The 15,015-nt window shown below is 46.4% G+C and overlaps 1 protein-coding gene across 1 annotated transcript; it reads left to right on the forward strand.

Moving 5' to 3' along the window:
• The first annotated feature begins 3,214 nt into the window (after positions 1 to 3,214).
• Positions 3,215 to 11,559, forward strand: LOC101827768 (gastric inhibitory polypeptide). The gene is made up of 6 exons (XM_013117672.3): positions 3,215 to 3,326; positions 4,022 to 4,129; positions 6,769 to 6,915; positions 7,490 to 7,579; positions 8,874 to 8,975; positions 11,435 to 11,559. The coding sequence occupies exons 2-6, from the start codon at positions 4,044 to 4,046 to the stop codon at positions 11,442 to 11,444; spliced, it is 435 nt and encodes a 144-aa protein (XP_012973126.1). The 5' UTR covers positions 3,215 to 3,326; positions 4,022 to 4,043; the 3' UTR covers positions 11,445 to 11,559.
• Positions 11,560 to 15,015: the final 3,456 nt, after the last annotated feature.

Raw genomic sequence — 15,015 nt, forward strand, 5'->3', positions numbered from 1 at the left:
TGATCAAGGGAAACTTTTGATGATGGTACCTGCTTGCGATCCCAGCCCTTTAGAGACTGAGGCAGGAGGACTGCATATTTGAAGCCATCCTGAACTACAAAACATGACTTTGTCCCCAAAACCAAACCAAGCTAGATGTAGTGGTTGGTTCCTATAATTAAGCGTGGAGGATCCACCTGCCTCTGCCTCCCGAGTGCTGGGATTAAAGGCGTGAGCCACCAACACCCGGCCTCACCCTGGGTTTTAAGACAGCCTAGGCTACAGAGTAAGGCCCTTTCTCAAAACAGCAAGCAAAACAAAGCAAAACTAGGTATGGTCGTGCACACCTGTAATCCTAACTCTTGTGAAATGGCAGCAAGAGAATCAGAAACCAAAACCATTCTCAGCCATACAGTGAGTGAGTCAGTGAGTTACTTAGTGAGTGAGGTGGCACACCCTTGTACTGCCAGCGTTAGGAAGGTTGAGGCAGGAGAATTACCACAAGTTTGAGGCCAACCTGGTCTAGTGAATTCCAGAGTAGTCAAGACTGCATAGGAGACCCTGACTTAACATCAACAATAAATCAAGGAACAACTGGGAGACAGCTGCAGAGGCTGGCAGAAAGGGAGTGAAGGCACCATCTTGGGACACATTGACAGAGGACGCAGTGGCTCTCACAGTCTTGGGAACTTACCACAGAGCCTTCCTTCACTTTGCTTTGGCACCAGACTCTAGGGCCCAGAGATGGTGTCTACTTTTTTCCAGTACCCTCCACCTTCACACAGGAGTGCTCAGGCTTTGATGCAAACCCCCACCAGCCCATTAGCTGTGTTGTGCAGCAGGGTGCAAGGTCTCAAGAAGCCCCTGCTGACCTCTGCAAGCTAAATCTGCTCTGACATCTAATCTCAGGCCATTGGTAGCTGGGAGATGCAATGCAAAGCTTGCTCCCAGGGAAGAAGGCTGTCTAGATGACAAGTGATGGTTGAGTAGGCAGGCTAGGTTTCCAGGAGGCAGAAGGGAGCAGTCTTTCCAGTCCAGCGACCTCTCATCCCACAGGGATACTTAACTCTGGACTAGATCTTCCACTGAGGTCACCAGAGTAACAAAATGACCTCCATTAGGCCCTGGAGCTATAGCCAGGACATGAGCTTGCTAGGTTAAGGGTTCCAGGAACCAGGATGAGTGAAGAAGGAAGAACCCAAGAAAAATGCCTTCTGGGACTGTCAAAATGGAGTCTGAACCCTGTGGCCAGAGCCAGGTTCTAAGTACTTGTGGGAAGGCAAAGAAAACTTTTCAGGGTTTTTGGACTGAGGAGGAGACAGCCCTGGATCCCAAGAAACTTCACTATGCTGAGAGAGTGTGGTCCCATTGTCATGGAGCCTTCAGACTGATGAGGGGTAGAAAGCCTTGTATCAGAGCTCAGGATGATAATGTGAGCTCAAAGGCCCCATGAAGACACAGGATGCAACAGCTTGAGGGACTTTGGTATCTGAAGAGGGGCTTAGGTTTTATTTTATTTTTCAAGAGAGGATCTCTCTGTGCAGTCTTGGATGACCTGGAACTAGCTCCATAGACCAGGTTGACCTCAAACTCACAGAGATCTACATGCCTCTCCCTCTTGAGTATTGGGATTAAAGGCATGCACCACCATTGCCTGGTTCATTTTGGTTTTTTGTTTGTTTGCTTGCTTATTTTTTTTAAAGATTTATTTATTTATTACATATACAGTGTTCTGCCTACATGCCAGAAGAGGGCACCAGATTGAACTATAGATGATTGTGAGCCACCATGTGGTTGCTGGGAATCAAACTCATGACCTTTGGAAGAGTAGTCAGTGCTCTTAACCTCTGAGCCATCTCTCCAGCCCCGATTATTTGTTTTTTAAGATTATTTTATTTGGTATGTTTGGGTGTTTTGCTTGTATGTAGGTGGAGTGGGTCACTCTCTGTATAACTTTGACTCTCCTGGAACTTGCTCTGTGGACCAGACTGGCCTCCAATTTAGCTGGGATTAACAGTTTGCACCACCATTCCCCGCCCTTTTCTTATTTTGAAATGGTTTTTGTTTGTTTATTTATTTATATTTGTTTGTTTGTTTGTTTTTTCAAGACAGAGTTTCTCTGTGTAACAGCTCTGTTCTGGAACTCACGATGTAGACCAGACTGGCCTTGAACTCACAGAGATCTGCCTGTCTCTGCTGGGATTAAAGATGTGCGTCACACTGTCCAGCTGAAATGGTTTTTATTATATAGTCCAGACTGGCCCCAAATACTCAAAAACCCTTTTTCCTTGGCCTCCCGAGTGCAGGCATACTCCACCATGATTGGCTCATAAATTTCCAGAATGATGGGGTTGTAACAGCTGGGAGCTTGCTTGCCTAGAATGTATAAAGTCTTGGGTTCATTCCTTAGCACTGCACAATCTCAGTACTCAGCAGAGGAAAGAAGATTAGAGGTTCAAGGACAACATCAGCTACATATCAAATGAGACCAACCTGGGCTACATGTCTAAAAAAAATCTTTGTGGAGAGAGTTAGGTCTTTCTGGAACCTTCAACATATAATTGTGCCATGTTATCCCATGTTGGAAACCATGTGACCAAAAGCTCCAAGTTCATCAGAATCACTGGGAATTCTGAAGACACCCACCCCCGGGTAGCCTCATCTCTGCAGTACCACCACCATCAATTAATGTCCATATCTGGTCGGGCATTGGTGGTACATGCCTTTAATCCCAGCGCTCTGGAGGCAGAGGCAGGTGGATCTCTGTGAGTTCAAGGCCAGCCTGGTCTACAGAGCGAGTGCCAAGATAAGCTCCAAAGCTACACAGAGAAACCCTGTCTCCAAAAAGAAAAAAAAATCCATATCTGGGATTCAAACCACCACTGTCCCTTCTCTTCCCCCCCAGAAGTCACCTATGGCTTTGTGGGGATACCCCCCTCCATCAGAGGGAGCCACCTCAGTTAACCCTCTTCCAGGTAACCCTTTCTACCCACAGCACCCAACAGGAAGTAGGGCAGAGAACAGTGGGCACTGTGCCCACAAAAGAGGAGAGAGAAATGGGGTGCTCAAACTACTCTGCCCACCAGGGCTGGAGATATCCAAATGTTAATCACCTATTAGCACAGCCCAGGTGGAAAGGGACCCGTCATTAGGTGTGCAATAGGCTTCACTGGGCAGGGGCAGTGGGCTTGAGTACCTGAGATAAGAGGCTTTTAGGCTAATTAGCGGCTCTGCTGCGCCTGCTTATAAAGAAACTAAGATGGGTCTTGAAGCAGGATCCTGAGAGCCAACAGGTAGAAGGAAGGGACCCAATCCTGCCCTCCTGGAAGAGCCGGAAGAGCAGTGGGGTAAGAAAGAGGCCGGGAGGAAGTGTGTCTCCTGGCTCCTTACTCTGTCTGCCTTCTTATCTGTACGGGAACCCAGAAGATAGTTCAAAGGGATTCATAGGAAGACCAGGTCTCGAACCCTTGGGCTAGCTCTGGCCTTCAGGGATCTGGAGGAAGGTTTCTTGCTGCCTGCTGTCTCTCTCCAGAAGACTGAAAAAGTCTTCAGAAGAAAGAAACTTTAGGAAGAATTTCCGAGTTGCAATAGTAAGCGTGTGTGTGTGTGTGTGTGTGTGTGTGTGTGTGTGTGTGTGTGTGTGTGTAGGATGGTTCTCTGTGTGGTTTCATCCAGGGGAGGGATTTGATGGCTGAGTAACAGCTTAGTTGGAAGCAGGAAGGTGGGCTGCTGTGAACTTTGTTAGGGCTTTAAGGGGATAATCTTGCCAAATCCTGTCCCTGTGATGCCTGGTAATGAGCCAGAAAGGGAGTTCCCACCACCTAGGCCTTTGCTGATTTCTTCCCAGAGCTTCCATCCCATCCCTCTCCGAACCCACACAGCAAGATCAGCTCTGGGTCAAGGCTCCATGTCCCTTCCAGTCCCTTCCTATAACCCCCACTTGCTCCTACCCCACCCCAACTCTCAGCACTCGCCCACGTCCTAGCATCAGATGGCCTCCTGGATGTCCCTCAGTGCAGTTACTGGCTTTTTTTCCTCTCAGCTCAGGCACACAACCTGGGAAGATGGTGGCGGTGAAGACCTGCTCTCTGCTGCTGGTGTTCCTCTTCCTGGCGGTCGGGCTGGGGGAAAAAGAAGAGGTTCAATTCAGGTAGGAGTGGGAGGTATAGGGGGCTGGGATGTAAACTGGTTTGGGGTAGGGGTGGTGAGAAAGGCAGGGACTCCAGGCTGAGGGGAGGGAAGTTGAGGAGGGGAGCCAGGCTGCAGCCTGAGCATGAAATGTGGACAGAACCCGAGAGTTATTTATTGCGAGTTCCTGTTGAAGAGAGACTGTGGTTGGCTAGGTCTGTGCAAGGACTTTTTTGGTGGCGGACAGTCTGCAGTGTAGGGTCTCCCTTACAAAAACTAACCATCATCGATGTATGCACACATTCACTCAGCTCTCATAGGCGCTTCCTGTGCAACAGACACAGGTCTGAATATACGTGAACAAAGGCTCACCGATGGCTCCTGCCTTCAGTGAGTACATGGGCCGAGGCAGACACAGAAAAGAACCACATAAACATGGTACAGAGCGCCGGGCAGTGGTGGCACACGCCTTTAACCCCAGTACTCAGGAGGCAGAGGCAGGCGGATTCTAGGACAGCCTGGTCTACAAAGCTACACAGAGAAACCCTGTTTTAGAAAAAACAAACCAACAGACATGTTAGAGTACTGTGGACCAAACCCGAGACAGTGACGGGGTAATGTTGAGTGTGGCAGCTCACTCCTAAAACTTCAACTTCAGCACTTGGCAGGCAGAGACAGGGAGATTGAAAAGTCTGAGGCTAGAGGCTGGAGAGATGGCTCAGAGGTTAAGAGCACCAACTGCTCTTCCAGAGGTCCTGAGTTCAATTCCCAGCAACCACATGGTGGCTCACAACCATCCACAATGAGATCTGGTGCCCTCTTCTGGCATGCAGACATACATGGAGGCAGGATGTTGTATTCATAATAAATAAATAAATCTTTAAAAAAAAAAAAGAGGCCGGGCGGTGGTGGCGCACGACTTTAATCCCAGCACTTGGGAGGCAGAGGCAGGCGGATCTCTGTGAGTTCGAGGCTGGGCTGGACCGATAGCCTCCAAAACAATACAGAGAAACCCTGTCTCGAAAAACCAAAAAAAAAGAAAGAAAAAGAAAAGTCTGAGACTAGCCAGGTGTTGGTGGTGACGCGCGCCTTTAATCCCAGCACTTGGAAGGCAGAGACAGGCAGATCTCTGCGAGTTCTAGGCCAGCCTGGTCTACAGGAGCTAGTTCCAGGACAGCCTCCAAAGCCACAGAGAAACCCTGTCTCGGAAAAAAAAAAGTTTGAGGCTAGCCTGGGCTACATAACAAAATCAGAGTCTGGAGGGAGGGAGTGAGAAAAGGAGGGAGAGGCGGAGGAAATGATGAGGTGAGTGCAGCCAGGCTCTGATGGCGTTTGGGGACCAAGGCAGAGACTTGTCAAATAATACTGGACTTTCTCAGATGAAAGGACAACTCACGTACCACACCAAGTTGGCACACGTAAAATGTGAGGCAAAGCTGTCAGAAATACTCACCAGGAGGGCAGACCTTGTGTTTGTTTAGAACAAAGCTTCAGGCCAGGCAGTAGTGGTATATGCCGCCTTTAATCTCAACACTCAGGAGGCACAGGCAGGCAGATAGCTCTGAGTTAGAGGTCAGGGAGATGGCTAAGAGGGTAAAGTCACTTGCTGCCCAACGATGCAAACCTGACAACTTGAGTTCAGTTCCCAGAAGGCACAAAAATGTGGAAGAAGAGAAATAACTCCACATGTGCTCTGTGATGGGAAACCCCCCATGATAATAATAAAATGTAAACAACAGAACTTGGGATCCTCCTGCCTCCAGTTCCTGAGCACTGAGATTACTGATACTGAGCCTTTGGAAGTTGGTTCTCTCTATCCTGTGGGTCTTGGGGTTGAACTCAGGTTCACAGGCTTGATAGCAAAACAAACCTCTTTATTTGCCAAAAAGTCTCAGCAGCCCCTGAGTTCACTATTATTATCATTATTTTTCACTATTATTATTTTTTTAATAATTCATTTATCTTGATTTTTATGTGCATTGGTGTTTTGCCTGCATGTATGTCTATGTGAGGGTGTCAGATCCCGGAGTCACAGACAGTTGTGAGCTGCCATGCCATGTGGGTGCTGGGAACTGAACCTGGATCCTCTGGTAGATCAGTCAGTGCCCTTAACCAATCACTGAGCCATCACTCTAGTTCCCCCTTTTTTTTTTTTTTTTGGTTTTTTCAGACAGGGTTTCTCTGTGTAGTCCTGGCTCTCCTGTAACTTTCTCTGATCCACCTGCCTCTGCCTCCCAAGTGCTAGAATTAATGGTATGAGTCACCACTGCACAGCCCTATTTTAATTTTTATATTTATTTAGAGATATGGTCTTTTCTTTCTTTCTTTTTTCTTTCCTTTTTTAAGATAGGGTTTTTCTGTAGCTTTGGAGGCTGTCCTGAAACTTGTTCAGTAGGCCATGTTGGTCTCAAACTCACAGAGATCCACCTGTTTCTCCCTCCTGAGTTCTGGGATTGAAGGCGTGCGCCACCACTGAGTTGAACTTTCAGAGATCCTCCTGCTTCTGCCTTCCAAGTGCTGGGATGACAGGCATGCACTCTCACGACCAGCTTCATTCACTTTGCTATTGACTATGAACCAAAGGACTTAACCAAGCTATATGGTTTTCCAATCTTTGTGCCTTCACTGCTATCCTGGTTTCTATCTCTCACCTCCTCTCAGATCCCATGCTAAATTCGGTAGCCCCCGGCCTCGAGGCCCGAGGTATGCAGAGGGGACTTTCATTAGTGATTACAGCATTGCGCTGGACAAGATCCGCCAACAAGACTTTGTGAACTGGCTGCTGGCCCAGAAGGGGAAGAAGAATGAGTAAGTAACCCTCTGCACCCCTCCTGGCCCATGCCAGACTCTGCTATGCTCACACCACCTCCTAGGAGACCATATGGGCTGTGAGGTGCACAACTCCATAGACATCTTTCAGTAGGTGAGGATGAGGAAGTGGCCACACCCAGGGCTCTGAGACTCTGACTGGGCAATAGAGCAGTCTGTTGCAGGATGAGGTGTTGTCCCATCCTTTATTTCTAGGGGTTGGAGAAGCCCCAAGAGGGACCCCAGAAGTCTGGGGATAAAGGCAGCAGGAGATGGGTTGCCTGTTTGCTGGTGGTTACTTTGGACTCCGGGATTAAACAACTATTGTGCCTCTCACAACCTACGACAAATCTTGTTCTGCTGCTGTTTCATCAGCCTGGAGGATTCTGAAGAGCTGTCAGTGATGGAGGCCACTGAATACAAACAGAGGCGGGGATGTGGGGTGTCAGGATGTAGAGAAAGAGGCACTGTTGCTCCTATGGTTGAGGGATTAAAGGTCCCAGTGCCTCTGGGTGGGGAAACTTCAATTGTTCTCTCCATCTGACTCACTCCCAAATCGTCTTCATCTCGCCAGCTGGAAACACAACATCACCCAGAGAGAGGCCCGGGCCTTGCAGCTGGCAGGACAATCTCAGAGCAATGAGGAGACAGAGGGGCAGCAGAGGTGAGTCTACCATGAGGAGAGAGGGGTAACAGAGCCTCCGGCTCACTGGTTTCACTGAATAGCAGTCTGTCCTTGGGCCACCAACCAGCTCCCAAATCATGTCGTGGATATTAGTTACCAATGCTCAGCCTTCGCTTATTCTTGTCCCACTAGCTCTTATAACTTAAACTATTTCTGTGCATCTACCTTGTGGCTTGGGTCTTTTTGCCGTTTATTTTGTTTTTCAAGACAGGGTTTCTCTCTGTAGCCTTGGCTGTTTTACAATTCACTCCGTAGAGCAGGATGACCCCAAACTCACAGAGATCCACCTGCCTCTGCCTCCCAAGTGCTGGGATTAAAGGTGTGCCCAGTTTTACCTTTCTTTTATTCTATATGTCTTACTCCTTGTCTGTATGGCTGCCTGGCACGGGGTGTCTCTTCCTGCCTTGTTCTCTTCTCCCTCTTCTCTTGAGCCAAGATTCCTCCTCCTAATTCTCTGTGCCCGCTAGTCCCACCTATCCCTCTGCTGCCTAGCTGTTGGCTATTCAGCTTTTTATTAGAGCAGGCAGGTGCTGTAGGCAGGCAAGGGAAACAGCAACACATCTTTACATGGTTAAACAAATGCAGCATACACAAACGTAACACACCTTATATAGTTAAAGTAATATCCCCAATACAGAGAAACCCTGTCTCGAAAAACCAAAAAAAAAAAAAAAAAAGTAATATCCCACAACAGCTCCCACTCTCAGACTGCAGAGGAGGGCGGAGACCCCACGACAAGCACCCCCTTCTCTAAGAGCTCAAAGAGAGGGTTCCAGTGAGAGAAGTCCTGGAGGACCCCTGAGGGCTCTCTAAGGCACGTGACTCAATGTATACATGGATTCATTGTATCAAGGAAAGTAGGGAAAGAATGACCTCAGAGTTGACTTCTCCCTGCCAAACCTCAGGAGGGCTGTTTGGGAGGCCAGAGTCCTGACATCTGCCACTGATCTGTGAAGAAGTGATGAATGTGATGCAAGTGGAGGCATTCTCAGATCCTTTTAGAAGTGAGTGGTTTATTTTGCCTGGATTGAGGACCCTGTGCCCCCTGGGAAGGCAGAACTAGGTAGGGCCCAGCACAAAAGAGGCTAGGATCTGAGAGTGGAGATATCCCAGAGGCAGCTAGCTGTGCTGGCTCCCTGGCCCTTGGCATGTACTTTAATCCCAGCACTCAGTCCAACTTGGTTTACATAGCAAGTTCTGGGCCAACCAGGGCTACAGAGTGAGACTCCTGAAAACAAAACACCCAGGCCCCTGCCATCTGTCTCCTTTGCAGCTCCTTGCCCAAGAACCCCAGTGACGAAGGTGTGCTGAGGGACTTCCTGATTCGGGAGCTGCTGGCCTGGATGGTGGACCAAACAGAGCTCTCCCTGCCCAGGTGGGGAGCTTGAGAGCTATGTGGGTGTTGCAAGGTTGTTAGTTTAGACTTCCAGGTGACATGCATATTCAGATTTGTGTGTGTTTGTGTTGGGAATGGAACCCAGCGCTTTGCAATTGTTAAGCAAATCCTCTACCACTGAGCCATATCCCCAATCCTGTTTGTTTGTTTGTTTGCTTAGCCCAGGTTGGTTCCCAGCACCCTGTGTTGCCTAGGTTGGTGTCAAACTCACGATCGATCCTCCTATCTTCTCAGTACTGGGATTATAGGTGTCTGCCTAGAGTCTTCATTCAGTACACACTGACCTCAGAGTAGTCACTAAAATCAGATCTATAATGGCTGTGCGTGTGTATGAGGCACCTGTCACCTAGCACTTGGCAGGAGGATCTCAGGAAGATTGTCTAGTAGCTTGAGTCCAGTCTATACTGGTGAGTTCCAAGTCAGCCAGGTCTATGTAATGAGAACCTATCCCCAAAATTTAAACTAACACAACAACAAACTAGAACAAAAAGAAAACCATAACCTATAACTTTGATTCCAGCACTTGGGGGGTAGAGGCAGGAGCATATCTGAGTTTGAAGCCAGAAAGAGTTCCATGATGAGAAGAAAAAATCACAAATGTGGTGTGGTGTCACTTGCCTATATAATCCCAGCACTCAAGAGATAGAAGCAGGAGGACTAGAAGTTCAAGGTCAATCTTGGTTACTGACCCTATTTGAGGCAAGCCTGAGCTACAGAGTTATAGACTGTCTCTATTTTATTTATTTACATTGGTGTTTTGTCATGGGTGTTGGTTCCCCTGGAACTGGAGTGACAGACCATGGTGAGCTGTCATATGGGTGCTGAGAAAGGAACCCAGGACCTCTGGAAGAGCAGCCAGTGCTCTTAACCACTAAGCCATCTCTCCAGCCCCTAGACTGTCTCAAAACCAAACCGAACCAACCAAAGGACCAAACAAAAAAGTCTAGGCCACATAAATCTTTCCATGGAAGGTTGGCAGAGCGCTTGCCTAGCAGGTATAAAGACCTGGGTTCTCTCCTTCATACTGAAGAAAAAAGCTTATGGGATTGTGGCTAGCTTTAAAGAAGATAAAGCAAGTGTAAAGTCATACACCTGTATTTTTTTTTTTCGAGACAGGGTTTCTCTGTGGCTTTGGAGGCTGTCCTGGAACTAGCTCTTGTAGACTAGGCTGGCCTCGAACTCACAGAGATCCGATCCACCCGCCTCTGCCTTCCGAGTGCTGGGATTAAAGGAGTGCGCCACCAACGCCCGGCACCTGTGTTCTTAAAAATTAGCAGGTTCGATGGGCGGTGGTGGCGCACGCCTTTAATCCCAGCACTCGGGAGGCAGAGGCAGGTGGATCGGATCTCTGTGAGTTCGAGACCGGGTTGGTTCGACAGCCTCCAAAACAGTATAGAGAAACCCTGTCTCGTAAAACCAAAGAAAACAAACAAACAAACAAAAAAAAACTTAGCAGGTTCAGTGAGAGATGCTTCCTTTAAAAAGTAACGTGGGGGTGCTGGAGAGATGGCTCAGCTGTTAAGAGCACTGAGGTCCTGAGTTCAATTCACAGCCACATTGAATGAGATCTGGTGCCCTCTGCTGGCATAGAGCCAGAAGATTGTATACGTAATAAAATTAAATAAAAAGTAATGTGGGAGGGGCTGGAGAGATGGCTCAGACGTTAAGAGCACTGGCTGCTCTTCCAGCTGTGTTCTGTTCCAGCACCTGCAGGATGGTTAATAGCCATCCACTAGCTCTAGTTCCAGAGCCTTCTCTTTGGGCTCCACAGGCACTGTCTTCGCATTGTGCACATATATACACATAGGCAAAATGCCCAAACACATAAAATAAAAGGAAATAACCTGTTTTTAAAAATTAAGGTGGGTCAGAAGTTGGTGGCTCATGCCTTTAATCCCAGCACTCGGGGAGGCAGAGACCAGTCTGATCTACAAAAGAAAAAAGAAAAAAAAAAAAGATGGACAGCAACCTCTGGTCTGCACACATGGACACACACGAACATGTACACAAATACATACATGCACACACACACCACACATACACAAACATGCGATGTAATCAAGCCAGTGGAGATGAGAAATCTCTATAGGAAGGTGAGGAACTGTCTCTGTACCTTGTGAATGATTTCGACTACTGATAAATCATTTAAAAAGGTCATTTGAAGCTATTCAGTGGTGGTGCACACCTTTGATCTCAGCACTAGGTAGGCAGAGGTAGGTGGAACTCTGAGTTTGAGGCCAACCTGCTCTACAAAGCCAGAACAGCCAGAGCTGAAACACAGAGAAACCCTGCCTGGAAAAAACCGAAAACAAACATAAAGGCTATTTGCAGGTAGGAGTGAGTGGTTTATCTACCACCAGGATAAATTTGCTGAGCTGACTCCAAGTTGGTAACCACCCTCCCTTCCACCCCACCCTTACTTGTCTCCCCTCTTCCAGGTTTCAGTGACGGACCTAGCTCAGAGCAGGACTGGACTCTGCCCTTTGCTTGCCCAGCTCCTGCTTCCGCCCTGGTCCAAAGTCTCCAAGAGAACCAAACCAATAAAGTCTTGAGCTGAAGTAAATCCTGGTGTCCACTGTGAAAACTCATTCACATGTGAACTGAGCACTGACTCGATGGGGTCGTGCACATCCTGGGTGTGGCCATGCCTCCGGGGAAACGGGACACCAATTATTCCTCTGTACACCCGCAAGCTGGAAACTCAGAAGACAAGAGGGCTTCTGACAGAGTCACGTGTATGACCACGAAGCAAACAGACACATGCAGACCTTCATGCTAGCTGAGTATGACGCTACAAGCCGTAAAACCAGTACTGAAGAGGGAAGGCCAGGGGACCAGGAGCTCAAGGACAGACTCGGCGACTTGAGAGTGTCTTAATGTCTCAAAAGCAAGCATAGACACAATAAGGGGGGCTCTTCAGCACATGGGTCTTCCAAGTAGTTGGGGCTGATGTGCCATTACCACAGCCGACAAACCTTCATCTTTAAACACACAAACACATTGCTAGTCATAGTGTGCTGAGTCGAGTGAAGAAAGACAGAAAAGTCCTTTCTAGGTGTAATGTGGTGAGAGAACGGCATTTAAGCTTACACTGGGAGGCCTAAACAGTGAATCGATGGGCTGGGGAGACAGCTCAGTGGTAAGAATGAGAGGGCTGGACTCCCAGGACCCCCATTCAGTGGCTCACAATGGCCTGTAACTCTCGCTCCAGGTGATCCAACATACTCTTCTGGCCTCAGAGGGCATGCACACTCAACTGTGCATATCCCCGCACAGACACACATACATACACATCAATTTAAAAAAGTAAGTCAGTAAATCAGAAGATAAGCAATGGGGAGTACACACAAGAGTTGAGGTAGCAGTCGGGACTCAGGACTCAAAGGGGTGGCTCAGCATTGAAATACAGCACTGGGGAAGACTAGGCAGGAAGACTGTTGTAAGTCTGAGGCAACCTGAACTGTGGTGAGACCTTGTATCTAAATAAAATGTTGGGTTTGGTAGCCCACATCTTTAATCCTAGCATTCTGGAGCCAGAGGCAGATGGACCTTTGAGTTTGAAAGCCAGCCTGGTTTACATAGTGGAGTTCAAGGCCAAAAAGGGCTACACAGTAGGACTAAAGAAATTTAGTTTGGAGTAGTGGTTCATACCTTTAATCCTAGCACTCAGGAGGCAGAGGACTGTGGATCTCTGTAAGTTCAAGGCCAGCCTGTTCTATAAAGCTAGTTCTAGAATATCCAGGGCTACACAAAGAAACACTGTCTCAAGAAACCAAAAAATATGTACTTTATAAATATAATTTGAGTATACTTATTTTGTGGGGTGGTTGGAGGGATAGCTCAGTGGTAATAAGGAACATGGGTTGTTCTTTCAAAGAATCTGGGGTTCCATTCCCAGCATCCACAAGACAATACACAACTGTCTATAATTCCAGTCCCAAGGGATCTGATGCCTTCTTCTGGCATCTGAGAGTACTCAGGAAGCTGTTGGCCTTGCTTTTTCTTACTGGCTAGCTCTGACTTAAGTGTTTACCCCATAATTGTTAATCTAAGTATTTCTCTTACTGGAGAGGTTTCCGGGCTTCCTGCCCCATGGCGGTTACATCTTGACTTCCTGTGTTTCTCCTACCCAGAGTCCTCCTGGACTCTTAGTCCCACCTATCTTGCTTCCCTATTGGCCAAAAGTGCTTTATTGACATATACACAGGACTTCCGCCATCATCTCCTCTTTTCTGTCTAAACAAAAAGAAAGGCTTTAACTTTAACATAGTCAAATTATATATAACAGAACAGTTATCAAGTAAGAACACAGTTACAACATTTTGTCTATCAACATTCAGCAAGATTTAAAGAAAATATCATCCATTCCATCCTTGTGAGTTCAAAGTTCTATATGTAGCTTATCTCTTATCATAACTAAGGAAAACTATAATTATAACTATCTGCCTTCAACTCTATCAAAGACCACAGAAGGATAATATATAAACACTAGAATTGACAGAGACATCTTACTGTCTGGACAGTCACCCGAAGTTCCTCTGCAATGTTGGGGCATCCATCTTCAGCCCATAGGCCACAATGTGTCCAGAAGATTTCTCAGCAAAGCAGGAAATTTCAAATTGTCCATCTGCATCAGCAGTCTGTCAGTCATTTTTCTGTGTCCTGCAGAAAGTCTCCTAGACTCTTCCATGAATCAGGAACCCTGAAGGACTGTTTGAGTTTAGCAGTCAATTTTCTGTGGGTCCTGCATATCCCGTTTATACAGCAACAGTCAAACAGTATAGGCAAGAGCAGTTTCTTGCCCAAATGGCTAATCTTGCCATGTTGAAAGCAAACTCCATAATAAGTTTCTTTGATGCCCATCTTCCTTTCAGACATAATTGGTGCTTCCAGGAGCAGACATTTCTCATTATCAAGAAAAACCCTAAACCATTTTAAATGCCATTTTCTGAAGGTCTTTGAAAGGTTTGAAGACTATCTATCTCAATCTCAAATATATCTCTGTATATCTAGAAAACCTAACTTACCTAACTATGAGTTCTGACTATTATAAGTAACTATCTATAGTCTGTATTGAATTATGCATTACATTTTAAAAGAACAGTATAAGTACAATACTTAATCAAGAGGAGAAATATACATATCACAAAATTGACCTTGAGTTTGTATCAATAATTGAAAAACCATATCAATACAAAGTACTCATTTCCATACCATAATCCCCTTTTTCCTTTAAGAAGAGATTGGTTGTGATCATTAACCAATTATAAACAATCCCATATAAATGAAAACAAATATTTATAAACAAGATGGGAATTAGAATGTCGCTCATTCCAAACTGCTTCATGCTGGAAGGGGGCGCTGTTCATACCATGGGGATCATGACAAAACTCAGAAACCTATATAAGTCCTTATTTTTAGGGTCTGTAAAGCTGCGTTATCTTAGCTGTTTCAGTTGTTGGAACACTTGGTCCACTGCTTCCGGGGCTTGGTTCATCAAACCACAGAAGCCTGGAAGGAATCCTCAGATTTTCATTTTCTGTAGAAACATAAACAAAATCTCCTTTCCCAAGTAACATATCCTTATATTTAAATTTTGAAGTCAAGGCATTTTCAAAAGATATAAGTTGAATTAATTCAGCAGCATTTATAATCAAGTGTACTTTAGCAGTTGTTCCTTCCTGAGCAATCAAAAAAACTGAAAAACACAATAGCATACAGTATCCAGACTATGTGTGTATTTTCCACCTTTGTGTGGCTTATTTATTTATCTATATTATTACTGTATTTCTTTTACTTTTATTTCTTTTTCTCTGAGACAGGGTTTCTCTTTGGAAATCCGCCTGCCTCTGCCTCTGCAACAATTCCTACCAACTTGCGCCACCACAGCCAGCTTCTCTATTTATTTACCACTATGCCGTTTCTTTTTCTCCCTCAATTCTACGTATATTTTTAAGCACACTGTAAATCTTTAGAGGTTTTTCTTCATCCAAGTCTGACTTTACTGTAAATGTTTATG

Source organism: Mesocricetus auratus, unplaced genomic scaffold (genome assembly GCF_017639785.1).
Source record: "Mesocricetus auratus isolate SY011 unplaced genomic scaffold, BCM_Maur_2.0 Super-Scaffold_100007, whole genome shotgun sequence".
NCBI lineage: Eukaryota > Metazoa > Chordata > Mammalia > Rodentia > Cricetidae > Mesocricetus > Mesocricetus auratus.